At 38.6% G+C, this 27153-nt stretch overlaps 1 protein-coding gene across 3 annotated transcripts in view; it reads left to right on the forward strand.

The window, feature by feature from the left end:
* Positions 1-5811: 5811 nt before the first annotated feature.
* Positions 5812-27153, forward strand: part of LOC131697725 (semaphorin-3F-like) — a 76708-nt gene continuing 55366 nt past the window's right edge. For 2 of the 3 annotated variants that reach the window (XM_058988742.1, XM_058988745.1), the window contains exons 1-2: positions 5812-6214; positions 12761-12914. In XM_058988742.1, coding sequence (XP_058844725.1) covers positions 12803-12914 — 112 coding nt within the window. In that variant the 5' untranslated portion in view covers positions 5812-6214; positions 12761-12802. Of the gene's footprint in view, positions 6215-12760; positions 12915-22526; positions 22595-27153 lie in introns of those variants that run through there. The other variant, XM_058988743.1, reaches the window with a different exon arrangement.

Raw genomic sequence — 27153 nt, forward strand, 5'->3', positions numbered from 1 at the left:
GAGAGAGAGAGAGAGAGAGAGAGAGGAGAAAGATTCTATACCGCTACCTGGTTCTGAGTTTTTTTAATGAACAACCCCAGCTCCCAACCTCCTCAGCAGCCTGCCTGGCTCTTTCGCTCCTTGTCAACCTCGGCAGGAGGGATATTGCTCAAGTTCTTTTTTTTTTATATATATATATTTGCTCAGCTGGGGAAAAATAGCCTACTCTTTGTTTTTCACATTTGATGCCTGAAACAAAAAACTAAAAAATAATATTCATCAAATCTTTTTCAAGGGCCATGGTTTCTGCAGGAAGTGGATATCTGGGGGCGAGACATGGAACAGCTGATATAGACCCCAAGAGGCTCTCAGTAATGGCAACTGTTTTTTTCATAAACCTCCATGCAACTCTGTCACAAATTATTGATTCAAAACTAGAGCATTGTCTTCAACTACTGTAATTTGATTTAAAATGTAGCGCCTAAAGTTAAAAAAATGTTTTTTTCCCATATTTTAAAAAGGTTGAGATGTCGAAGTATCCTGAAAAACTCAACAAAAACTTCCATTTTATTGAATTCACATTCCACACTGCCACTTGTGTTCAAATCTGATCTTTATCTTCCTTGGGAAGCTACTGCTTTTAAATTTCAAAATGAATCATGTATGTCTTGGGATTTCTGTCTTCCTACAGAGGATAGAAAAATAATTGAGATCTGATTGCTCCACATTTGGTTATTTATTTGTTGTCTTTTTGAAATATATTAATCACTATGGGTGTAACGATTTATTATGCATCCTATTGTGATCCGTGATGACCAAAAGCATGTCTGATATGAGAACCAATGTTTAAATACACATTTTCAGTGAGGTACCAGTACTCGTGTATCACATAACAAAGAATCCAAATTAAAATGAACAGACCAATAAATAAAACAAATATTGTTGTTGATTAGCACACAGGGTTTCAAGTTAAACCAGCACAATTTATCTCACCAGTGGTTAACTTAAATATCTCTTCTGCTTGTAATTTAATGCTCTTCCAGTAGTTTTTTACTGGGGCATTTTTAGAGTGCCGTTGGCCAGTAGTCTGCCAGGTGCAAAAAACAAGCAGCAGCCAGAGGGAGTGTTTGCTGGGAGTCGGCTCTGCGGCTTTTACTTTGTAAAGCTCTCTGCTGCCGGTGAAACAGCAATGACCACCCGCTTTCCTTTCAATCAGCAGTGTGCGCCGTTTCACACATAAACATGACTTTCCAGGGCAATTTCATCTCCGTCTCCTTGTAGTTTGAGATTGTTCCTCCCTCTTCACATGCAATCTACAGTCTGTATGCCCCTTCACAAGCAGAGGTTTGCTCAAATTCCTCTGCATTTTTTTTGTTCTCTGTATGCATTCCAATTTGTAATTTATTTTAAAAACATTTAGCAGGAAGCCTTATTTTTGGCAAAATAAAAATTTTGTTACAAATAGGTGTAGGTGTAAGACAATTTGATTTCTAAAACTAAATTTAACGAAATTGTTAAATCATATAACTAGCCCCAATGAACAACAATGTATTCCAGGTTAGATAAAATTATCACTGGGTTTTTGTGCCACTCAAGATTCACAGTGCCTATCTCAAGGCTTTTTGAAACAAGTGATATATTGTCCATGGAATTCCTATTGTTATCACAATTTAAAAGGGTCAATATTGACACAGGGGCAGCAAAATTGTGTGTATGCAGTAAGGGGCAAAGCTTACTTGTCTCATTATAACATGGAACTTAGTGAGGCAGAAGTAAACATTGTTTTGTAATAAGGGTGAACTTTAAAGAACACATGAAGAGCCTATTAATGGGAGCAGTGTTTATTTAGGTACTGCATGAGCTACAAGATCTTGTTTTAGCAATTATACAGCTGACATCACTTAATAAGGAGTACTGGTATTATAGAAAATCTTTGATGGGTCATTTTCTTTTAAACCATTCTGTCTTTCCAATTGGAACCACTACAAAGAAACACTGCATTCTGAAGAGAGGCAGCTTTCTGAATGCCATTGAGGAGTCTCTATAAAGAACTGATCTGAGAATGCTTAATCTGCCATTCAACCCAGTCAGAAATGCTAGTTTGAAAACATTAAGGGGCAGGTTACCTGAACTGGAATCTGGGGTGAAGACAGATATTCAAATAACCGCACACGGCAGTCAACTTGCTGGCATTTGGATCCATGAAACTGGTTTTTAACATGCAGGACCATTTTGCCCGGTTTGATTTCAAAATAACACAAAACTGGTTTGCCAGCAGTCAGATCAGGGCTTAAATTGAAAAGAGGAACTCTTCATAAAACCGCCAGAACTTATTGCACTGTGTTGTCTCCAAAACCCAGCTGAGTCTCTTTAATTTGATATGATAATTATGCAATTATACCCATGACAAACTATGTCTGTCATAATTAAACAATAGACACCACAAGCTGCATGCAAATCATTTTCTGAGGCCATCAATTATCGCCATTATGCATATAACCAGCTTTGTAAATAGAGTAGGTCTTTACAATGGCAATCAGGTCATGCCAAATGGCAATGTTATGGTTTACAAAGGGAAACATAGGAAGGGGGGCTGTTTTTATATTTATAACTTTTTGATCCCCCTCCCCCATACAGTACACTGCACGATATAAAATAGGACTTGTATTTGTTTGTTTTTTATTGATTGTTTGCTGTGGTTTATTATTCACTGTTGTTTATTTGATGTGGTTTGTCATGGTGGTTAGTGGTCACCAATAAATGCCACTGCAACTAAAGAATGCAACAGGCCCATAACTGTAATTGAGAGCAAGAGATTAACACACATGCATATTTTTCGAGTGGCCTGAATACCCCTAAGTCTTCACCAAGAGCCTAACATAATCCTACTGCTGCTATGCTAAGGTGCAGTTGGTAACCTTGGACAGAATGCTTTGGGTCCTGTGCCAGAGATTTTATTCTTTCTTTATTAAAGATAAATTGTTAGGATAACACTGCTTTGATTGGATGTGTTCAAGCTGCCGGTATATGTGAGCTCAATTGTAAAACACATCCACTTTGTTCTTACTGACATCGATTCCAAATATTCAGTGTCAATGAACCTAAGAATATTGTTTATTTAGCACCATAATCCTGCTTATGTGAAGTTCCTATAGAATAGCTTAAACTAAACTTTAGTTCATTTAACATGTTAATTTAAACATTGATTCTGCTTACGTTTGGACGGGATAGCACAGTACATCGTGGATGGAATTCATATCTGAAACCAAGTTGTTTCTTACAAGTGTTATACAGGTTTTTTTTTTTTTTTGTTTGTTTTTTAAGAAATGTGCAAAGAGCTTCATAAGAGCTTAATAAACCTAACTCGGTGACAAAGAAAATGTAAGAGATTTGGCATGGTCTTTACACCATTTCTATAGAAGGAAAATAAAATGGTTACATTGCAAAACTAGTTACAAGCAACTTAGCGGGTTCATTTAATGACTCAAAAGTTTGTCGATGTTGTTTCTTGCAATATTATTTTTATATTTATATCAGTTAAACTTTAACATGACCTTGATACATCTGGCACATTGGAGACTATTATAACTATAGCAACACAAGCAAACACATTGCATGGAATACGTGGCAATCTAAAACTTGCAATAAAGAAAGTGACAGAGATGGAGAGAAAGCAGGGAGATTTAACTGTATAAAGAGCAGTCCTCTTCTAGAAAAGAAAGACAAGGAGCAAAGAGAAGTTGGAAACAGTGAATAAGGAGACTTAATAAAATGAAATTCTAATCCGGGGGTCATCACTTGAAAAGGGGATCAGGGGCTGTGTAGGGGGCTGGTGTCTTGGTGGTCATCAGGGGTCAGTATTCTCAGAGTGTGGCAGGATTCAAAAGTGAAAAGCCTGTCCTTGAACGCAGAACCACAATAAGAGGGTTGTGTTGCTGGGGAACCTGAGCCGTGCTGAGAATAAATGGGACAGTGTCCTGTTCCTAACCTGCTGCTTATAATCCACCTTGGTAACAAGGGCTTTCCACACAGAGCCTGGCCTCGTGGGCTTTCACTGTTTTACTAAAGGTGCAACATCATCTTACCTCGCTATTGGGGTGAGTTTTCACATTCAATAAACATGCAATGTGATGCATGGGAACAGTGTACCTCCCAGGGAGAAAGATCATTTTGCAGGTTTTAATATCCTTTTATTACTGTGGGTACCTTTTTTTGTCTTCCACCACCAGTCAATGGCTTACTCTGGACCTTTTTCAACTGTACCTAGGGCACAATTCAATGAAAACTGGAAAATAAAAATAAAAAAGGCTACGTGTTACTCTTTTAATTTTAATTTGATGTCTTCACTGTGCTAAAATGAATTCATCCTGCACAACTGGGCACGTCTACCATAAACTACCCATCTTGCTCATACAAAGATTTATAATCAAATGTACATGTATAATACTGTATATCACATACTGATTATAAAATGATAGGAATGCAGGTTAAACTCCTCAACCCCCTCCCTCTCTTATTTGAGATGGCAGTGAGCAGCAAGACAGGAAATAAAAACAATAAAAAGAGCTGATTAAAAGCAAACAACCAGAGCGAGGCAACGTTGCCCGGGGCTCTGCGCAGGGGAGAGCATTGGAATGAAAGTCATGTGTAGCACAGAGAAGCTTCTCCCAGCTGCCAATGTGCTACCTATCCCAGTGGGGCTTGCAGTCAGAACACTGTCCAGCCACTCGCTTGTCCACTCCCACACTCCTGCTCCGGAATGTAATTGAACTTTACTTAATCTCTAAGGGTCTTCATTCCAGTGTTCAATTTACTGTACAGCAATATCTGAGAAAGGAAGATAACATGCAAAATCTTTCATAATCACTTTGAAAACCAACACAACATGAACATTGTACAAATACTGTAGCGATCTTTTACATTACAGTGATTATGGAGGATTCTGTATGTACTTATAAAATGTAATGTAGCCTTTATGAAGGTGTTAAGAATGCTACATACTGTTCCATTTAAATAAAGCATTACCAGGAAATGTTACATGTTCATGTAAACAACGATCAGGAAATAACTCAGAAAATAATTGACCTTCTACTGGCAGCTAAATTGTTTGTTTCTTTTGCAAGGTGATAGGTATGCCTGGTGTAAAGCAGCTTGTAAAGTTATGTTTATACCTGCACACTGCTTTGATTAAAATGTCTAAGAGCAACCTCACAATAGGCATCTATTTCTTGTAACTTTTTTTCCTCATCCACAAAAGGAAAACGTTCGCTACAAAAGATTTTTTCCTAAAATTCTTTGCTTTCGAGAAATTTCTAGAAAGTATACATTTCCATTGGGGTATGTAAACTTTTAAATACAACTATATATATATGTATATGTATATGTGTGTGCAGGCCTACTGCCAGCTTGAATACTGTATTTGATTACATTACTGTCAACATACAATAAAATCTTGTAGATCAACAAAAAGTATGGCCTTGTGAATACCTGATAACGTTATTATGAGCTACATTAAGAACTAAAATGAAAGAAAAAAACAAGTCACTGAACTGATTTTCATATACAATAAACATGACCTCTATATTTGTTTATCATAAATGGTAACATTGACTAGTTTAAATCTGACACTGCAAAATCTATCTAGAAATCTGTGTTTGATTATAATGAAAAAACACTGTGTACATAAAGTGACAGCGAGGTTTCCTTGCGTATGTAAAAAGGCAAATGTAAAGGGGACGCTGCTGCCAGCATTAGGGGGCGGGGCTGTGGGCGGTGGCAGCAAAGGTAAGTCCACGCCTTGTGGTTGGGGTTATGCAAATGACTTGATTTCATCCACCTGCCAGAGCTTTTCTCCAGCAGTCAGGAGCTCCTTAGTGCGGAAGACAACTGCTAAAGCGGTCAGGGAGAACTAGGGAACAGGAATACTTTCAACTTTCTGTTTCTTTTCCAAGGGATTGCCAGCCGGGGACCGTCTTCTACCCTGGGCACACTGAGAGCCGCGCTTGAAGAATTCTTGGATTGTAAGCAGCAAGACCCAAATCAAGAACGCAGGTGTTTATGAAAAACAGGAATCAAGAAACTTGTTAATGACATTATCAAAGCACTTTATTTAATTTTTTTTTAAGGATTTGCGTTTTTTTTCAAATCGTGTTTGGGAAAACCGTTACAGTGGATACTGTTCTATATACAAGTTTGTTTATGTATAAGTGGGATTAAGTCACTGGCCATAACAAAGGTAATTCATTCTCAATCTATTCAATGTATTTATTTTAATGTGAAGTGTGCATTGTTTGTGTTCCAATGAGACCTTGATAATATAGCTTTTGAATTATGATGGGAATTATTCAGTTCCAACAAAGTTAAACGGTATGTAGTAGTACACCGTTTTGTTTAATTTAATTTAATTTAATTTAATTTAATTTAATTGTATTTTATTTTACATTGTGGTGATATAGCTAGATGATTTTTGCAAATATTTTAACGCCGACAGTGGCTAATCTTGATCGTTCAATTTGGTAGCTATGTTGTACTTATGTTATGGAAGTAGGATTAAAGTTATCGGTGCTTGTAAGTAGTATGTTGATAAGACTGCAATAAATATTGTAAATGTATTTATCAACATTTTGATAAACGCTGTCAATACCAAAAAAGAAAATAAGCAATAACTACCATAGTGGGAACATTATTATGAAACAACCTATACGTAAATAGTGACAGCTTGTAAAACGTTCTCTCTTGAGTATTATAGACTGCTACATTGTTAGTATTTAATACTGCTATTGTTAAAACATCGACGACGACTACTAGCAAGATACTATATAGATGTATAATTTTTAGTAAAAGTAGGTGGTGAAATTTGCCGTTCTACACGCTTATTGAACAGAACAATACATCGTGCCTGTGTTAACCTGCGTTCGTCGCTTACAGTACTGCGTCCTGTAATGGGTGAGACCAACGGGGCTTTTAAACAACCACCTGGGCTGGGCTTGTATCATTTATAAAGTCAGAAGCTTGTGGACAGTAATACCACATCAAGGTGTTTACTTTACGGGAATTGTATTATGTATTTATTATTATTAGTCGTAGTAAGGCACAATCACATTGAGATTGTAGTATATGTACTGATGTGATTTGCTAATGGAACTACCTGTAGGTAATGGCTTTGAATTTTATGTTTATGGGAAAATGTAAATAATTGGTATAGATTAGCATGTTCGTTGTGTATAATACACAGCAAAGTTTTGTCTATCTAGGCCTATTGCTTGACCATGTTTTAGCTTTGACTATAGGCTAAATAACTTACTGGTTAGGTTATGAACATGATCTTAAAAAAGAAAAGATAAACATTAGCAGATTGTGATTTATCAGTTATCCTGTCACTTAACTGGTGCATAAATAGGGCTTAATGTGGGCGGGAGGTGTAATACGTAAGATAGATAACCACAACAGTAGTCTGCTGCTGAGTCTGTGCACCCCTCGTTTTTAAACAGTGATTATGCATGTGTCTGTACTTCATATAAAGCTAATACGGACATAGTGTAGAGAGTCGTTTACAAAGTTGATGTCAGATCCAGTAATGCAATTGGCACGGACACGGTGATATCGGCGGCGCCCAGGGAATCCGATCCCATTCCCTGGGTTGTAGATTTGAGCAGTTCGTCTGCTGACACGTGTTTACTAGCGGAACCGGATCGTGCCGGGAGTTTTTTTTAATAGCTTAAATTGTTTTTTTTTTATGACCCTGGGCTCTATAAATCAGGTCTTGTCGATGAAATTATAACGAACACTTGCAAAAAGAAAATACACAGTTCCTCTGATTCCGTTTCTCCGTTTTAATTAATGTAGTTTATACCTCTGTAAGGTGTTCCCCAGTGGGTCTGTCATATTGCATGTTTGACAAAGTATTAAGCCCCCTAAAAGTTTTTAAGCGCTTATAAATGCTTTTAAGGAAATTAAATACACTTTTTAAAATTGGTCTACTTTTTTTGCAGTGATTTTTGTGTTAGTTGTATGTGCTAGAAACAATGATTAGACTAAAAGCATATTGAGACTTCTAAAAATGCGTGGTCGATCTGTTTCACTTCAGTAACTGAGAAAGGAAATAAAATATCTTAGCATCTGTTTCAGATTTATCAATTTTAAAAACAAAACAAAAAAGTAATTAACTTAAGGCTCAGGTATTAAAACAAACAAACCATTTATTACCTGCTTCAGTCGCCTGTAGATGCAATGCAAAAATACATTATATATATATATATATATATATATATATATATATATATATATATATATATATATAATATACCTGTACTGCTGAACCTCGTCTTTTAATACTAGCATCACAAGGGTAACCACGCATTATAAAAATAAATAACAGACGGACCTCTAATGTGAGTTAAAGGAAAATCTCGGGTTTCTGTGACAGTTTATAAATTACTCGACCTTAGGTCTTGTAATTTATAACGTCACAGAAATCCTAGATGGAATTATTTTCCTGTAACTCACTGAAGTCCATCTATTATATAAAATCTCTCTCTCTCTCTCTCTCTCTCTCTCTCTCTCTCTCTCTCCTTTTTTCTGTATGATAATATGCATAGTTCTCAATTTAATGAGGATCTGTCTCACAAACTTTGCCTCCATCTGCCTTATTAACTTACAGGCATTGGTAATTGTCACAATAACTTAGGCAGGGTCTCATCTGCCAGCTTCCTTTCTGAAAATAGAATCTCAACATTGAATTGCTGTTCTTGATGCCTAAATAGTCTCCAGGTAGAATAACTGACAGTACACACAATTAACTCATGAATGTAATAAAACTGATAGCATTATTATACTTCAATGAGAGAAGTTAGGTTTCTCAAATTAAGGGGTTACATGTAAAGAAGATAGGAATTAAACAAATACATAGGCTAACTTTTAAGTGCTCAGCCATGAAATCTGAAAAAACCACTCCCAAGTGTTTTGTTCTATCTCCCGCCTTCATCCTCAAACCAAAATCTTACCAGATGAGCAAAGAAATACTTCCTTTGCGAATTGGAAAAGTTTATTTAATTTCCCAAGGTTTATTACAGGCTTTTAAAATATAACAAATATACTGCAGTTGTTAGTTGTAAATTTTATTTTAGAATGACTGGGTTGTTTTCGTGTAGTTAATTGCCCAACCAAGTAATAATGTTTCAAAACTCCCTTGCTTCAATTAGACTTAACCAGGGGGTGTCCTGTCGACTTTATTAAATTGGCTGGTGTTTTTAACATGGAGACGCACAGTTTTTCTCTTGCTCTTATTCCGAATACAGAATATTGTTTTCCAAAATCAGATTCAGGTAACTGAACAGTGTATGTGACATAGGATTTTAATGGAGCCCAAATGTGAGTGAGTTGCACCTTTGTAGCAGTGATAACCTTGTCTATTGTCCCTCATTATGTTCAGGTTGTGGTCACTTTATTGGAAGGGGTGTTATGGCAGTTACAGTAGGATACAGATACACTGTCCAGATATACACCCACTATCATGCCCCTTTAAAACTCTGATAAATCTACTTTCTTTGACAAAATAACTAAAAACTGCAAGTGGCCTCAACTATGGCACAGTTGATCATGTGACATGCTACATATTTGACCTTTGCAAAAAAATATTTCTGAATATTTTCTGAAAAAGTGATCAATTCATAACCTCTAAAGAATAGTTGTAGTCAAATAAAAACAGCTTTTTATTAATAATTTGTACATACCAAACTCAACCACCACTGATGCATATAAGTAAGGATTCGTTTCAAACCGCTGTGTGATCAGAAATTGACCGCTTCACTTGTTTTGCAATCGCATTGCAATAATGCCACCAGGTTTAGACATACTTTTCCTGTTGTGCTTGAAAGGCGTGACTGGTTTCCACACAGTAGAAATGCATTTCTAAAAGAGGGTAAGAAAGAGGGAGTGACAGAGGGCAGATTGATTTGAGTCAATCCAAATATTATCCCATGAGATTACAGTTCTATTATGTGCAATCCATAATGTTAAAGTTTTTCTTTGTTCCCGTTTTTGTGACTCACTTTCTTTTACACTTTGAAATCCTGTAATAGTTTTCACAAAGCTTGTTTAAAGCCCTGTTGAGCTGATTTGACTTGGGAGACTTTGGAGCCTAAACAGGTTCTGAGAGTAGAGAGAATACTCAGTTGTAAATCAATAACACCCTATAAACATGATATACTTACTTGAGCATAACTCAGTGTCTTAAACTAAGAAAAAACCCTTGATAAGATCCTTCAATCCATAGTTGTATAAACCAACAGCTGGATCACAAGTGAAGTGGCAGATATAATATTAAATGGATTGTAAAAATTCTGATCTGTAGTGGTAGACTGTTCATAAACTATTTGTAAAAAACGTAGCCCTTGGTAAACAATGGTGTCAATTTTGCACTGGCTTATCAAAAGCTTAGTAGATCCGGTCTATTCACTGGTGTTTTTTTGTTTTTCTTGTTAAGTGCCTTCCGCTGTGTCTTTGTTTCTTAGTAATATTGGTTGTGGATTATTTTTGCTATGTCATTGTGAGTATTTTGACATTGCCTGGATTAGCTCTTAGAATATCAACAGATTATTTAGCAGGAAGCATTTACCAACATCCTTTTTTTAAATTCAAAGTAGGATATTCTTTTTGAATTCCTCAACTTGACGAACCCCGTTGCTTTGTTAACATTTATTCAACACAATGTGTGCATTGTGCGTCGCAGGCGTACACTGTGAATACAAAATCTTGAATGAGTTATGAGTATCACTCCATACATGCTGTCATTACATCATTAGTACAGAGAACAGGTATTGGGACCCGTTCCATACATATATACATTAGTAAATATAGTGGTTAAGATTATAAGAGGGACTCAGGGGTCCTATGGGCTAACAAAGGTTTAAGACTCACTCTTTCAATATTCGTTTACGCTGCATATCAAAACCATTTCACCTTTTGGTGGTTGCTCTATAAATTTAGATGAACAAAAAACAAAACAAAAAAACACGCAATACACTGTTTCCTTGTTCCTCTTGAATGGGCCATTTTGAAAACACTTTTAACACGAGTGGGTGCTCTTCTTTTGTGCAGAAAAGTTAGTGGTGTGTTGCGGAAGGGGTGATGGGGTGACCACAGAACTAATGATATGGACCCCACTGGGGTCTGCAGCAGAGGGTTGGTTTTGAAAGGAGCTAACGGACAAAAAGCTGGCGTGCACAGCACCGAGTGGGAAGGCAAATTCTCTCTTCAAAGGGCAGTGGATGACTCTGCTCTTTTTACTGTGCTCTGATGAGTGTGGGGGCAGTATTTGTCTATATGAGGGTTTCTCATTTGTGCCACTGTGAAGCAGAAAGACCTCAAAGAGACATGATAGAGTCTGAAGCAGTACCGGGGGGAGGAGGAAGTGGAATTCAAAAGAAGACAGGCGGAGAGGGAGCGAGGGAGCAGAGGGCAGGAAAGAGGGTTGAGGGATGGAGTGGGTAAACAGTAGGAGGAGAAAAGGAAAAGAATGAAAGTGCATTCCGATGTCCATATGCTCTGATGCATGCTTAACCCTTTAATGCCCGAGTTGCTTTATGTTCTCAACCTTTTAACAAAGTATGTCAAACGTGTACTGTTTGCATCAGTGTTGATTTGAGCGAATCTGAGTCCGCCAGAGGGCGCTATAGTGCTTGATACTGCCGTCTAGTCAGAGCTGAAGGAAGTGCAAGCTTGGGAAAATGCATATTTTAGGTGTCGTTCCGCTCGGTGGCATATTTTCCTCTTTTGAGTCCTGTGTGCAGGTTCAGCCTCAGGTGAGAATGCTTTACTGAGACAGTCATTGGAACACCATGCTGATTGAGAATGGGTAGTGTAGCTAAGATAAAAAAGAAAGGTAGGTAGGTCGGCTGTGTGGTCCAGTGGTTAAAGAAAAGGGCTTGTAACCAGGAGGTCCCCAGTTCAAATCCCACCTCAGCCACTGACTCATTGCGTGACCCTGAGTAAGTCACTTAACCTCCTTGTGCTCCGTCTTTCGGGTGAGACGTAGTTGTAAGTGACTCTGCAGCTGATGCATAGTTCACACACCCTAGTCTCTGTAAGTCGCCTTGGATAAAGGTGTCTGCTAAATAAACAAATAATAATAATAATGAACTGAAGGTAAAGTAATAGGAAGAGAAGGAGAGTGCCAGTAGGGTTTTGGTACAAATTGAATGAGTAATTAAATGACTGTACTAAGCATGATTTTAATCTAAATCAGTTGTTTATTTCTAAGCAAAATCTAGTTTTGACTTTTACTCCAAAAAACCCTCCAAAAATAGCTGGATATGATTGCAATGGTGTATTTGTTTTCCAATTCAAACAGCACCAGTGCTGTTCAACACAAAAAAGGATTGGCTGTAATTCTGGAACTGTTCTCATGGTGGAATGTAATTACAACAGTGAACATACTGTTGTGACCGTCAGTGCTGTGTGGTCTGCTATGGGCTTGTAATTTAATGTTGCTGATGTGTTTTTTTTTTTAAATTAAGATTGATTCCCCAGTATTATATTGTATAAGTTGTACATAATGCACACTTTTTGATTGTATACCTACTATGTATCGTATATGATTTATGTATTGGAATATTTTTACAAAGGATATTGAGCCATCTACCCAAAATGTGATTATGCTTCTGAAAACTAATTAATGTGTAAGGAATCAAAACCCAGTTAGTCTAAGCTGACCTATAATAATAAGCACTAACACCAGGCCTAATATGTGAATAATGAACAACGTCTTACCTTGTTTCCTTAGGGTTTTGGGGAGATTTCGGTTAGGATTGGGCCTCTTCACACCATGGCCGTTCATAGCCTCTGCATGGTGACCCATCTCCTGGCACTCAGTCTCTGGGTGCTGGTGTCCAGCTGTCTTCCATTGTCAGCCCCAAGAGTACAGCTGACCTTCAAAGGTATGGCGCTCCCTCCTTTTAATATAATCAAGCCGGTGGTCGTTTATGACTTCATGACCCAATCTGGGACCCTAATATTTGTGCTAGCTTTCCATAAAGCAATATAGGGTTTAGATCAGGTAATAAATAGCACTTTTCTCTATATACTCTATGTGAGGAAACCCTAGGCCTGTCCTGAACCAGTTAAAGGGAAAACAAGTGAATTGAGAAAAAAAAAGAGAATTACTTCAAATTGATAAGAGACTAAATTGAACCGGGGATTGATCAAAATACTATTGCTGCGAGGGATTTGAGGTGAGGTTTAAGAAAGTGGATTTGGCTTCAGGATCTTCTATCCCGTTTACTTACTGCAGTGTGGGAATTATATGGATTAGCATACAGGCGACAGAGTTCGCAGGCAGAGGGGATTACAGAGTGCAAATTGCCTGGATCAGCAGAGCAAGACGCTGCCTGCTTTACTGTATCTACAAGGAAATCACACTTTCGATTAGTGGAGCAAAATTCTGGAGAGAACTTTTACTGTTCAGCTTGTATTCTCTGGGTTAGCAGAGCAAAATGTGGCTTTAATTAACTGTTGCTACACTTCACTTTGACATTTTTTTTTTTCTTAATCAAGTAGGATTTAATAGCCCACTGGTCATGCAGGCAAAGTGCTTGTATTTTTTTCTTTTTTTTCATTATGTTTTTTTTTTTTAATTGTTTTTTGAATGTCCTAAACAAATCTGAACATATTGGGTATCAATATTTACTTTTTCTCTACTGGAATGGTTTCCTAGTATCTATAATTCATGCATAACTTAAATACACTTTGTTAAAATGTTAATCTACTGGACAAAGTTTGATTTATTTATTTAGACACATACCATATCTGTCAAGAACTGTTTCATCTTTTGTGGCCTCTATAGTATTCTCAACTATAAGAAAACTAAGAGTTGAAAATGTCCACGGTGTTCAGGTACCTGTGTTTACCTGACTAATTCATTAATGACAGGACTAACAACAGCAACCCATAAGATGCTCTTTAAAGATGTCTGTAGTTGCTGTGATGGGTTCTAGAAGTTCTTGCTGGAAAGAGTTCTTTCTGATAAAGCAGCAATCTGTAGTAGTAATCACACTTTCTGTTATATTTGCTGGCTTGCCTGCTTTTGTTCCTACTCAAGTAGGATTTAACAGCTCACTGCTCACGCAGCCTGAATACTCCAGAGCCCCAATTTTTCTTTTTTTATTGTTATTTTCTTATTTCTTTTTTTAAACCTCTTTACAAAACTGACAAATAAGGCTAACTTTTGCTATATGGCAACGATTGCCCAGTATCTTGTAATGTACTAAAAATCTTAAGAGGGGCCAGATGTCCCACTCTGGGTAATTTGCATTTATGACCACTGTAGCTATGGTATGGGCAATTTGCTCATATTGGAAAATCTCCCCTGGAGGGCACACAGAAAGCAGAGTAGCTATGCTTATGTTTGGATGCAGTGCATGCAAACCTAAGTCAAGACTGTACTTATTGACAAATGTTAACTTTCTGGACACTCTATTAGTTTTTAATCATTAGTGACAGCAAGCAAAATAGAAATCTTTATGAGTCACTGTTCCAAATTTCTTCCACATTTTTTATGTTCAATCTTATAATTTTCCAATTTCTTCAGTGCTGGGGGGGCTTTAGGTTTCCAGATTGCGTAAATAACCTTTTGTTTAAGGTTAGTTAAATGTTGTAAAATCCTTGACTGTGCAATCCAGAGGAATTTATGTTAAATATCAGAACAAGTGACTCCATGTAGTAAACATTTAAAAATAAATATTGAATGCCTTTGTTATTCTTTGTTCCCAATTGTTTCCTCTTCTGGGGCAGGTTCTAGAACCATTCCCTGGTGATTCTGCTGCTTTGGCTATGCTCTCCTGAGTTTCTTTAAAAAATGTGGAGGGGATGAGGAAATCCTGGTTGCTTTATGGTGTGAAATCCCACTCACTCATGTTCATTGTGGGAAGTGGACATGACAGAGGCTTGAGAATGGGATAAATGTGCAGGCAGTATTTCCTTAACACAGCACATTTTCTGTTGAATAGGATCCCCTAGACAGATGAGATGGATCCTGTAACAATTTGTTCTCATCCTGAATTGCAATTGGTTCTCTGATTCTCTGCCGTCAGTTCAAGGAGGCTTGAGATTTGAATTGGTCACATATGAGATGAATTCGGCAAGGTCATACCTAACCAAGTTTACAGTAAAGCCTGAAATGTCTTAAACTGCTAAGAAACGGGAGTCTTATCTGTGGCACTTGGGTTGCAGTGTATTGACAGTGCTGGACTGCTGTAGGGAAAGCAGTGGGTTCAGGGTCTGGTCAACCTTGTTGGTGTGCGTTCAGGGTAAGATTAAGCATGACGCTGGCCTGTATTACCCACAAGGCTGCATAAACAAGCTTCTGTAAGCTGGGCTGCCTGAGCTGTGAGCTAAGAAGCTTGAGAAAGGACTTTGACTACCTTATCTCAATCTCGGCAGCGTGATGCAGCACTAAAAACACTTTTATGAAGTGTAAGATGAGCTATTGGCAGGACAGTCTAGTTGGATCTCTGGCAATCAATACCTTGGAGCTTCTGTGCGTGACAAGATATTGGTGCAGGCTTCAGAAACCTGAGTGTCTATGGATAATCAATTTCCTTTTTGTTGCCCTGGAAGAAGGAATTCTGGGAGGAGGGATCTAACTTAAAAGTGACTGCCCAGCGCTCGCATGATCAATGACATTGACCCCAGTGTAAATTCCACTCCCTGAGAGAAAGTTGAACTCTGAGAGTGAGTTACTGTGTGGGGTGGTGGGGGCAGGAATTTTATTTTCACTTTTTATTTAAATTATCTCAAACGTAGCCGTGCTTAATTGATGGTATCATGGCCAGATAAAGTGACCCAGAAGTATAGTGGCAAATATCAAAATCCACTTCCCTATTTTATATGTACTCCAGTGATGCAACTCTTGTGCTCTAACCACCAAACAAACCCACAATGTACCATTGTCGAGTACTAATGTGAGCAGCACCAGGAAAATAACAAGTGCCTGTTTCCTGACTTATTGTATGTGTTTAGATAAGTTCAAAAAAAATTGTAACAAATAAATAAAATATTGATATTAATACCTGAACTACAAAAAATATAATAACTAATGTTTACAACAGCTAAACCAGTCTGAATTATAAAGGTAATGGTTGAACACACTGTGCCTTTTGTCTGACTATTATGCTCACTGGTTAATAAACACAGGACAGAACATCCCTGCATTGTTGGCAGCTAACTCATTATTCCAATCTGGGTTTGTGAAGAAAGTTAAAAAAGGGGGTTTGGAATATGCTGTATCTCTCATTGTTGAAGTGTTAACTGGCTCACCTTGAGAACCATCCCTCTATTTAAAAGCCCTTGTCTTCTTGTTATAATGCAATCCTAGTGGTCAGGCTGTGTAGCCGTGGGTGGAGAAAGGGTACGAGGTACCCTTGCTGGTACACATTGAAATAGGTGCTAGATGTAGATTCTAGGGTAAGTGGGGAAATAGGAAGGTGGTTTCTGATGCAATAATTGAAAGTGTGGTCATTCATTATGCATTCACAGTGAGTTTAGTTAGCTTAAGTTGAAAACTGCCTTCTAGACATGAGCACTTGATCTTTAATACCTTATCTACAGTAATAGCGATGGCTTCACCAAATTATTTAACCGAGCACTGTTGGGCCTATTTTTTTTTTTTACCTGAACACTGTGTGCGAGGTCCTTCGCGCAGACAGAGGAGGGCTATTTTTTAACAAAAAGAATGTTCTCACTCTCCAGTCAATGGAAGTCCACGCATGCTGTTCCTGGCTAACCTTTTGTAATTCCCACTTTGAGATATGGAAGCAGCACATGCCTATTTTTATCCCCAGATCTAACTATAGCATAGTTTCAGTGTTAGGTTGAGGTCAGGATCTTGGGCAGGAGATTGTTAAATCAGGGTTATCTTCTCTGCAACTGGAATTTGAGATCACACAAAAAATCAAATTCTCACAGCCGTAATGCAGCTGAACTGCAGTTAAAACAGTTTTTGCATGAGTGGAAACTCTTGTTGTGATTTGTAAACATGTGAATCACCAGAAAGCTTGGTGCATTGTGAAGGCTGTAGTTGCTTAGCAGAGATGTCAAGTAAGTAAAAATACAGTACAGCCAAGTGAAACATGACCGAGTTGTTTAATAAGGGACCCGGATGTCATTGATTCGGTGTGCAATTGCGTAAGACAACACAAGCACAAAAATGTAAATGCAAATAATAAACTTGTCTGCTAGTCAATGTTAGTTTCTACTTTATGGATTTTCTAAATGACAAACCAAACTGAGATCTTTAAAGACTCAAAAACACAGTGGAGCTGAGAATGTTGAACGTATGAAGATTGACGGTTTATCAGCCTTATATCAGAGACAGTGTTGGAGGCGCCTTTTATGAACCTTGCTATCTTGGACAGCATTAGAGCAGCAAGCCTAAGAACAAGAGTTAATTGAATAGTAGCCTTGTACTGGAGATAGTTTGAGCTTTGAAATGGATTTAACCATCAAAGACGGTGAAGTTTATCTCTCTTCAGTCTCCCGCAAGGGTTTTAATAGCATTTGTTTATCTTGCTCTCTGACATTGGAGCCAGAGCTAAGTGCCTTGGAAAGGTTCAACTCGAGCTCAGAGTTACGGGAGAATCAATGGGTGGTTGAAATGTTAGACACAGGTGCCCTGGTGAGAGAAACAAGCAACAGAAGCTCGCTAGCGGGGATTTCAATTACCCTCTCGGGTCTTTCCAAGCTTGCTTTAACAAAGAGTTTCCATCAACTCAACTGAGTAGTACGTATTTCTGGAGTTATTCAAAGCCCATTGTACGATTGACAAACCCACCTCTGTATAACGGCCTTCTGGCCTTAAGGTAGCCTTTGGTCCTTTTAATAATCCACTCTTTGACTAATCTACTTTAAAAGCTCGAAATGAGCAGTCACCATATGGTCACAATATCGATTTAAGGATTAGGATGGGAGTCTTCGGCCCTCTGATCTTATGGAGCTGAAGGCTTTGTCTTCTTTGGGAATTAGCAGTTTAGTCTTCAGCAGGGAGGAATAATAAAATACACTTTATTTCCTTCAAAACTGTTGGAGCTCAGTTTGGTAAGCACCCTCAGTTTCCTTCTTCCAGCACAAGGTTCTTGATGTAAATTATATATGAAGTGCTTACCACTGTTTTTGTGTTTTGTTTTTTCTTCTTTTTTTTCTGTTCAGCTTGTATATGGGAGTTCTCTATGATGTCATTGCAGTTACTGCCTTCTTCCCTGGCACTGTGATTTTATTGCTGCATGGAGGTCAGCTGTAGATGCTAAACTGTGGAGAAACAATAACTCTGAATTAGACAAGGACTGGCACCATTTTGGAAACAACCCAAACCGCAATTACTTGAAGCAGCAATTAGGCAAAAAGATTTCTTGTGTAATAAGAAAAACTCTGAATCACCCTTTTTTATATTGTCGTTAACCAGGAAAGAGAAATAGAGAGGGCTGCGGTGGCTGGGAGGGAATCAAGCCTTCAAGATCCAGGCCTCTCTTAGTTCCCTGGGCTACTGTGAGAGACAGGTTTCAGGGGACTGTGAGGAACAGGAAGCCCTAGTCATGGGCTTCACGCCTGGGCAGTGCCTGCAAATCAGCCTCAGGAACAGAAGGTTGCTGAATTAACCACTAACTCTATTAGGTTGCCTTGAGGATTAGGCTTTTGTTAATAAAGAAGAACATTCAGAAGGCTGTGTGGTCCAGCAGACTGGGATCAAGAACATCCGGGTTTCTGAATCCTAATGAATCCTGTTGGCAGACTTAGTGAGCTGGTTGGGGTAAGGCCAGCCCTTAATATTGTATATAGAGGGTTTGGTGCACCAGAGCACTTAAACATCAAACTAGCAGAATTATGTGGTAAAAAATATAGGGAAGAAAGTACAAAAGCTAAACTTGTGAGTGTTAAACTTGCAAGTGTTATATCTTTCTTTGGCAGCCAGAAAATGTATAATATAGTCTAAATAATTTTAGGTAGGTAGGTTTAACTTGCAAGATTGCAAGATTATACAATATTTATACAGTCAACCAACTGTGTGTATATGTGTGTGTGTGTGTGTGTGTGTGTGTATATATATATACAGTATGTATATATATATATATATATATATATATATATATATATATATATAAAGCTGTGTGTTCCTATTCTGTGGGATGAAAGCATGTCCACACTCCACACTCTCTGCTGGAGCCTACAGCATGCATCTGGAAGCGAGGTGGGGAGAGACACTTGGAAAAACTGAATCAAATCAGAATTAATGCAAAGAAACTGATTACAGCTTCGGGGCTGGCTCCGTCTCGCAAAGAAAACTGAGTAACAAGAACAGCCCTGGCTGCTGGGCTGGGGCCGAGGGAGCTTTTCTTCCTTTTCCTTCTCAGTCGATGCAGCACAATGCTGTTGGGGCCCAACTGGAAATATATCATCATACCCAGAGGCACAGAACTTACAACACCCGCTGATCCACTAGGGACCTCTGTGCTGAATTCAATTCACTCAACACAGAGAAACCTAAAGGTGACAGCATACAGCCAAATATAGTCTATCAATGTTGCAGACAATCTTCATGTGCAGTGCTATATGGAACAGCTTTTGTGTATCTATTGACAATGGTCCAACACTGAAAGGAATAAACTAAAGTTATCCACAGTTTTCTTTTATCAAGGTGTTGTACAGTAAGTAGCACTGTAGACCTGTATATGCTGCCAGTATCTCACCTTTCACAAGCACTGAACTCATCCCTTTTCAGTATCTACCCAGTTGAATTACTGACAGAGGTTGTCAGCCTCTCCAGCGCTGTCTTTCACTCATATTTCACTGCACTGAATTCATCAGAGTGCGCCACCTGCCCAGTGCACAGAGATTTTTGTAGTGCCCCCATTCAAAAATAATGCATTTGAAAATGATTTTACTGCCCTGCATAACTTATATATTCTATTAAACATGTAAAAAGCATTATAAATCTTGTGGGGTGAAAGCAGTGCAGTTGCTTTTGGAAATCTTAGCCAAGTCTCCAGTGCTTTTTATTTCCCAATGTTTCTAATAACCATTTGCTTTAAAAATTAGGAGATATTAAGTTATTATATATATTATATGTAAACAAAATAAATAAATAAAATGCAGCACCGCGGTTATGATCCAACGCACGGCTGTAATGTTTTAAAGCCGATAACAAGGCAAACATCTAATGGAGTAGTTAATCTTTCTGTGGTTTGTCTCAAAGGGGGGAGGGGGGGGGGGGGGGGGGGGAGCAACATGTTCCAAATGAAATCATTTCGTTTTTAAATCTTTGCCAAAAAAATCAATTGGATCTGGCAAGCTGTGGGGTTTTAGAGTCAGAAACAATAGATCCAACTTGGCTTGATAGGCCTGTCTTGGTGCTTTTAATCAACGATGGAGTAAAGTCGCCCGCTGCATAACAAATCCTTAATGTGCAATATACTTGCCTTGGGACAGAACTCGACTCTAAACTGTATCAAATTCTCAGCACATCTTTACAAATAATCAATTACTTAAATCCTAAAATCCATCCTGTCTTTTTTGTTTCTTTGGTAGTAATTCTAACCAGAGGGGTTACGAAGTTGTTATAGCTCTGTGATTTAAGTATTAAGTGTTTGGAGCATTGCTAGACTGAAGAATACATAGAGAATCTCACATGCCTGATCAATGATAATGATTTATAGTGTATGACTGCTGGAACAGAATAGTATTCTCTATAGGAGGTGGGTTTGTGTCTAACCACTGATCATTACTAAATTCTACGCAATATGAGATGTTCCAGATGGCATATCTCTCTCTGTTGGAGAATTTAGATGTTTTTGCAGCAGCTAACATTATTACATGTTTTTTTATAAAATAAATTAAAGTATTTGAGCAATACTCGTTAGGTGTTATCCGTCTTGATGAATTACAACACTCTTTTTCTTTGAGAGCTCTGTGGCTTAGAGGAATTGGCTGTGATTTAATTGCTTGAATAATTCAGCAGGTTTGGCGGCTATTGCATCAGGTAAACATAATCACCTTCTTAAATTATAATCTCTCAGGGAACAATGGCTCAGGAGCGGATGTTTGAGCTGCAGTTTAATGTTAGAGCGTGATATTGATGAGACCTACAGCATTGAGACAGGATCCCCATGTCTGTGCAGGGTATTGTCTGCTGATCCCATGCTGTATGTAGGCCACACCTGATTCACTGCTGTAATTCACTGCACAAAGCTTTTAAGGAGGAAGCATTAAAAAAAGAAAATGATTGTGTTTTTTCTACATCGTTTATTTTTAAAACAGGCATATCTAGAAAAACTGGGGCTGTGATATAAAGGCAAAGGGGTCACTTATAATGTCATGACTTAAAAAACTTTCCTAGTGACGTGATACTGTACTTTCAAATGCCATGCAACAGATATTGCAACTGGGAGCTGTTTAGAAAAAGATATATCATGAGACAACTTTATTCAAAGCATTGGAAAATCAAGCTGAATCAGGATAAATCTGTGAGTTCCATTGGGGTAGTGGCAAGAATGAGGGGACTGCCTGTCTGCAGTCATGAGACTGAGACATTCTATATGTGCCTGAGTGATTTATTAAAGTAAATTGCCCGTGGAGGGATTGTTATTTTAGACTGGACGGACCTCAAACAGGACCTGGAATGCAGTAATAGTTTAGAGGCACGTTGTTGGTTCATCAGTTTAGTTTCCACTGAAGAGGGTGTTTTTCATGCTTCGTATTGAGGTAGTGGGTGACAAGAAAGATGCAGCATAGCTACTGTTTCCTTCATACTGTAAAAGCAATTTGGGTAATTTGTGTCAGAATGTCAAGCAAGTTTTATTCCCAAACAATAGTAAAAATGGGCTTCTATATTTCAATACCTGGAATGATAAAAGTTCTTTCTACTTTTTTTTTTTTTCTTCAAAGAGAAATTTTCTTCAAAGCTCTTCATTTCATCGCAAGTACAAGTGTTGGTACAAATTAGAGTTGTTTAAATAAAAGAATAACTTTTTGTGTTTGAATGAACTCTAAAAATGTAAACACTTGTCAGGGGGGGAGCAAAGAGACCTGAGGCGTTTTGAAGTGATGGAACGAGATTGCTGCCTAGACAGGCAGTGTTTACTGAAAAATCCAGTTTGGCTCATTCTCTAACATGCTTGTGTTACTTATTCTCGTTCTGCTTCATAATTATGAATCTATCCACAAAGAATTTGCAAAATAGGAGGGTAAGGAGGGTGTATTGCTGTTATTTTGGTTGCCGTAGCAATTTTTCCTCCTTATCCTGTTAATAATTAGCAAAAGCAAAACTAAGCCCATTTTCTTTGTTAGAACGAGGAAGAGGTCAGTCTTTGCTGAAGGATCAAAAGCACTGGGAGTTGGCACTGTGCTCAGGGTAGGCATAACGCATGGTCTGGTGGGTCAGTCATAGCTTCCATAATCATCAATGAAATAGTTCACACACAGGGCATACAGTGTAAGTTGTTTGCAGGTCTCAAGCCAGTTCCTTATGGACAAGTGTATATTTACACATCGAGCAACACCAACACAATGGAGGTATTGTGTACCCTTCTGTCATCCTCAGAAATGGCCATTATCTTGAAACTCCTTTATCCAGGTCAGTGTTCAGAAGCATTGTTCTGTTGTTTTTTGTTGGTGTTACTGCTGCCAATGTCTGTTTCTAGCATAACTATAGCAGGTTGTGTGGGCCGTGTTTTATAACAGGATATTTTTAAGCAATTAGCCTTATGTTTGTATATCTGCCCTACGGGGCAGGTACAGCCCAGGTATTGATTTAATGATTCTAAAAGATGAGAACCGGCAGCACTGAGGACTGTATGTCTATTCAAAGAGAAACAACAAAGAGATGAATTTGGTGTCTGGGAAAAGGACAGTTCTCAGTGCAAAGGGCCTCTGTGTCTGTGAAATTTGAGGGACTGGCAGCACTGGATATATATTTCTGATTGAATGTAGCAGAGCACGATTTAAAGGCTGGTTATGGGGTGAGGAAGAAGATAAGCACCCTTCCTTCCAAATGCTCCAATCCGTGGGAGTTCTCCGGAAAGGTCACCCGCATGGTTTGACCCCACAGAGAACTCTGTTGTACAGAGGTCAAGGACATCTTTTCCCTGTTTATCCAGCCCTCCATCATTAATTATCATCTGTCTGCTGGCTCTGGATTCTGTTACTCCACTGGTAGCAAGATAGGAGCTCAACCTTGCGTTTCAAAGACAGAAAGCATGTGGAGATGAGGATTTGGGTTGCACTGTGGCTCACTTGCTTTGAGGACAGTGTTCGGTTGCTGTATCATTGACTAGCTGAAAGAAAATAAACCTGTGCTGGCATTTGGTGGATTGCCAATGAATACATCTTCTTAGTGAATCATTTTCGCAGAGGATGGTATTTTAGTTACAAATACTTTTTCACGGGGACACTTTTACGTACTTGTTCCAGAATCTCTGATTAGTCTCCAGCGCTGTATTGAAGTACTGAGGAATGGTGTTCTACTATTTCTAATGGTAAGCTGATGAGGTTGGTAAATTGCCTAAGAGGGATTTTAAGTGCAGTTCGTACTGATTATGTGTTAGAAACATGCTGAGGAGGACACCGATAACTTGCTGTGGGAGTATATTCCCATACAAGGCTAGAAACTTCTTAAAGAATGCTAGATTTGTTGCGAGTGTGTGTATATTGCAATATGCATTAGCTTATTCTGCTGTGCATCAGGCAGTAGTGCTGTCACCTCACACAGAATTATTTGCTAATGCATGTTCGTTCTTCCACAAAATAAGGGGGAGGCTGTCAAAAAAAAAATCTACAAAATAAACTCTATCCGTACACATTGGATAAACAGGTTAATTCAACTTCAGTGAATATGAAAACTATTTCACTTTGATGAAATGCCTGTGATTCAGCCAGGAGTCCTGTTCCCTTCGGAGCTCTTTGGCTTGGTTTCTACTGCAACATTTTAGTGTCTTCTGTATTTCTTGTATGTGGGTGTGGGTGTGTTTCTATGCATTGTGGTGGAGTTTTTTTTCACATTTGTGAAAGACCTTCCCACACAATTGAACTTGTTTCCGTAAGCATTCATCAGCTAATTTGCCTTTGTGCAGCTTCCCCTTTTCAAGACACCATTGGTGAATGACTACTGATCTTTGATGTGTTGTCCTTTTTGTTAAAATGCTGTTTTATTTTTTGAATACTGTGTGTTTGTGATTTAATCCAGAGTAGGTGTAAGTTGTGGTGGGAGGTGACGGTCACTCACCACTTGCCATTGTGTGGCTAGCATTGGTATGATATTAGCCTCTCTTGACCTTTTGAGCTGCTTTTGTTCTTGGCCCCTTCTCTGCTTATTGTGATGTTTACCCCTTTTTGGAGAAGCAGCTGTTTGGAGCTGCGCAAAAACGTCAAGGGGCGATCTTCGTGGGTTGCCTTGTGAAAACAGGTTGAATGTACAGAAGACTAGTGAGTGGGTTGGTCACTAAAAGCATAATAAAAGGAAAAAGTTAATTGAATCTTCTGCAGTGTCCAGGGCCCTCCCACCCTGAGCAATTTGACTGGATAATAATTCTACCCCTGCAATGTAACACCTATCAGGTTTCCAAGCCTATCCCATCTCCAGTGCCCACAGACATCCCAAGTCGCCTACTCCAGACCCTTGCCTTTCGGAAATCATATTTATAACAAAGCCAGGTCAGAGGTCACCTGTCCAGGGTTGTGGATGCCACAGGATCAGGTTTTTAAACTACAAAACTACATCCTGTTGTTTTGCAATTTCCAGTGCAATGTTTGAGGTCAGCATTGTGCATTTATTTCTGAAGATATTTGTTTTCAAGATACATACCGGTGTACAGAGACGCCAGACCACATGCTCGGATCAAAGAAGGAGTATACTGCACAACCGTGGAATGCAGATGAGGTTTATAGGGGAAATAACCTTGCCCCGAGGGCTGCAATACTTTCCAAAGCCAAATGCAAAGGCAAAGAGGATTATTGTTGAAAGTCGATAGTTTTCCTCAGTAGTGTTTCCAATACACAGTGACCTACAGTCCCTTGCTGTTTCATGAAACCGGTTTAGAAGAAGAGGAGTGGGATGTTTAGTTCTGAGGCTAATATTTGAATACAATCACCAGTATCAAATTAAATTTCAATTAGACCTCTCTTCTCAGAAGCTTGATAGCGACCATTGCTTATTTGGTGAAAAGAGGATATGAATCAAAGTGGTACTGAAGATTGCCTGTTGATCAGTCCGCCTGATCGGTAAGTGGGTTGCATCGGTGAGGTAATTTCCAATTTAAAAAAAGAAAACTGATAGTGAGGATTTTTGTGTTTCTTTTTCCTTTCCAAGAGTTGGCATCCCTCATTGGGAGTTCACTGTAATGGAAAACAAGACAGAGGTCAGGCAGGTTAGAAGTACAGTGAGAAAAGGGATCCCCAATGGAACAACAAAGAGTGTTTCATTTCACTTTGTCCTGGTTGAACCCCTCAATAGTCCTTGTAAATAGTCCTTATTTTGACAAACCGGGGAATGATGAGGTTATGTTATTAGGTGAGCTAGATAACAGTAGGGAACCCCCATGCTGCTAAGGAAGAGAACAGAGACAAGCCTCCTGAGATGCAACACTGTAGCATTGGTTTAAGTAGAGCAGGGCACTGAGTACTGTAATCAACTAACATAATATCGGGGAAAGAAATCCAGCAGTAGCCTTTGGTTCCATGAGTTTTATTTTCATATCTGCGAGCATCTTGAGTTATTTATTTTTGCGTGTGTACAGTAGCACTGAAATGTACATTTTTAAAAAACAAATTCAGCCAGTACTTACTAAATTACATCCAAATTAGTTATAATATTCTGATTGCTTGTGTGTGGCATTAGGGCAAGTTAATGATACACCCGGGACGCTTACAGACATTACGGAGTTAACCCCTTCTTGCCCTCAACCGTGCCAGTGGTTGCCCTTTGGTCTCCTTAGTTCTTTTTTAAATATCTAACCTAATCATTATGTTTCATACCAACGTATAGTGTCAGCCAGGTCAATTGCTATTTGAATCTGGACCTTTTCATTTTATTCTGTGGGTGGCTTATAGAGCAAGGCATTGCAGTGTGGATACATAGGCCTGGTTTAAATCAATGTTCTAGCTGGAGTAATAAAGCTGTAAGTGATATACCTTTAGTAGTGTAATCTTCCTGAAAACCTTTACATCTTTTGTGCAAACTGCTGATTACTATTTAAATGGTCAAATATATATTCCATAAAAATGCGTAGCATAATATTACAGTACAATATGCGACAAATGTGAAAAACCAATACAAGATCTTCATAAATCTGGAGCTACTCTTAAATGTTGTTGTGCTGTTTTGGCATCTGATTTAATTTAGTAGTATTGTATAGTGGGTACAGCTTTCAAACTTTCACTTGCCTTGGTTCAGACAGTGTCACACAATTTCTGTATTCATGAACAGCCTCAGATGCAGTTGTTTTGTGATAACACAGGGCAGTTAAGCCAGATCTTTTGGATCAGCAGCTGCAGTTGGTGGTGTTTTGTTTTTCATCATTAATTTGAAGGTTATTTCAGTCTCTTGGCCAGTTCTCTGCTTACAGGATTGAAGAGCCTGGTATTTACAACAGCTACCCACTTATATCATGCTCTAGCTATTGGCTCCTGCTGTTAGCAGTAACAATATACTGGCCCCTAGGTGTAGAGGGGGAGAGTTGCTTTTTGCATCTCCAAACGGTGTCCTGCATATAGCCAACAGAGGCTGCTAAGTGCCAGTTGGCACCACAAACAAACCCTTAGGTATTATAATCGAGTGCAGGTCTGGTTCTGTTTAATTGATGGAAAAAAATGTGGACTTTTATAAAACGCAAGCCTTGGCAGGCCTGCTCTTGAAACAATTTAAGAGGGATTTTATTGTTGTTAATTCTTTTTTTTTTTATGGATTATTTTATGTTACAGATTTAGTTCTCGTGAAAAGGTGACGGGAATAGCAATGCACACGACTCGGAGGCCCTCTTTAACCATGGCAGTGTTCTGTTTATCCTCGTCCCAGTTTTCAGTGCAATCTGAATCCTTGAACCTTCACACTCTAGCAGCTGGGCCAAGTTCTGAGGGTTATTCTGTCTGTTACATTAGATCTCCACACTCATTAACATATGTAACCCAAGCAAGATTTAA

The sequence above is a fragment of the Acipenser ruthenus genome, chromosome 16 (genome assembly GCF_902713425.1).
Source record: "Acipenser ruthenus chromosome 16, fAciRut3.2 maternal haplotype, whole genome shotgun sequence".
In the NCBI taxonomy this organism is placed as follows: domain Eukaryota; kingdom Metazoa; phylum Chordata; class Actinopteri; order Acipenseriformes; family Acipenseridae; genus Acipenser; species Acipenser ruthenus.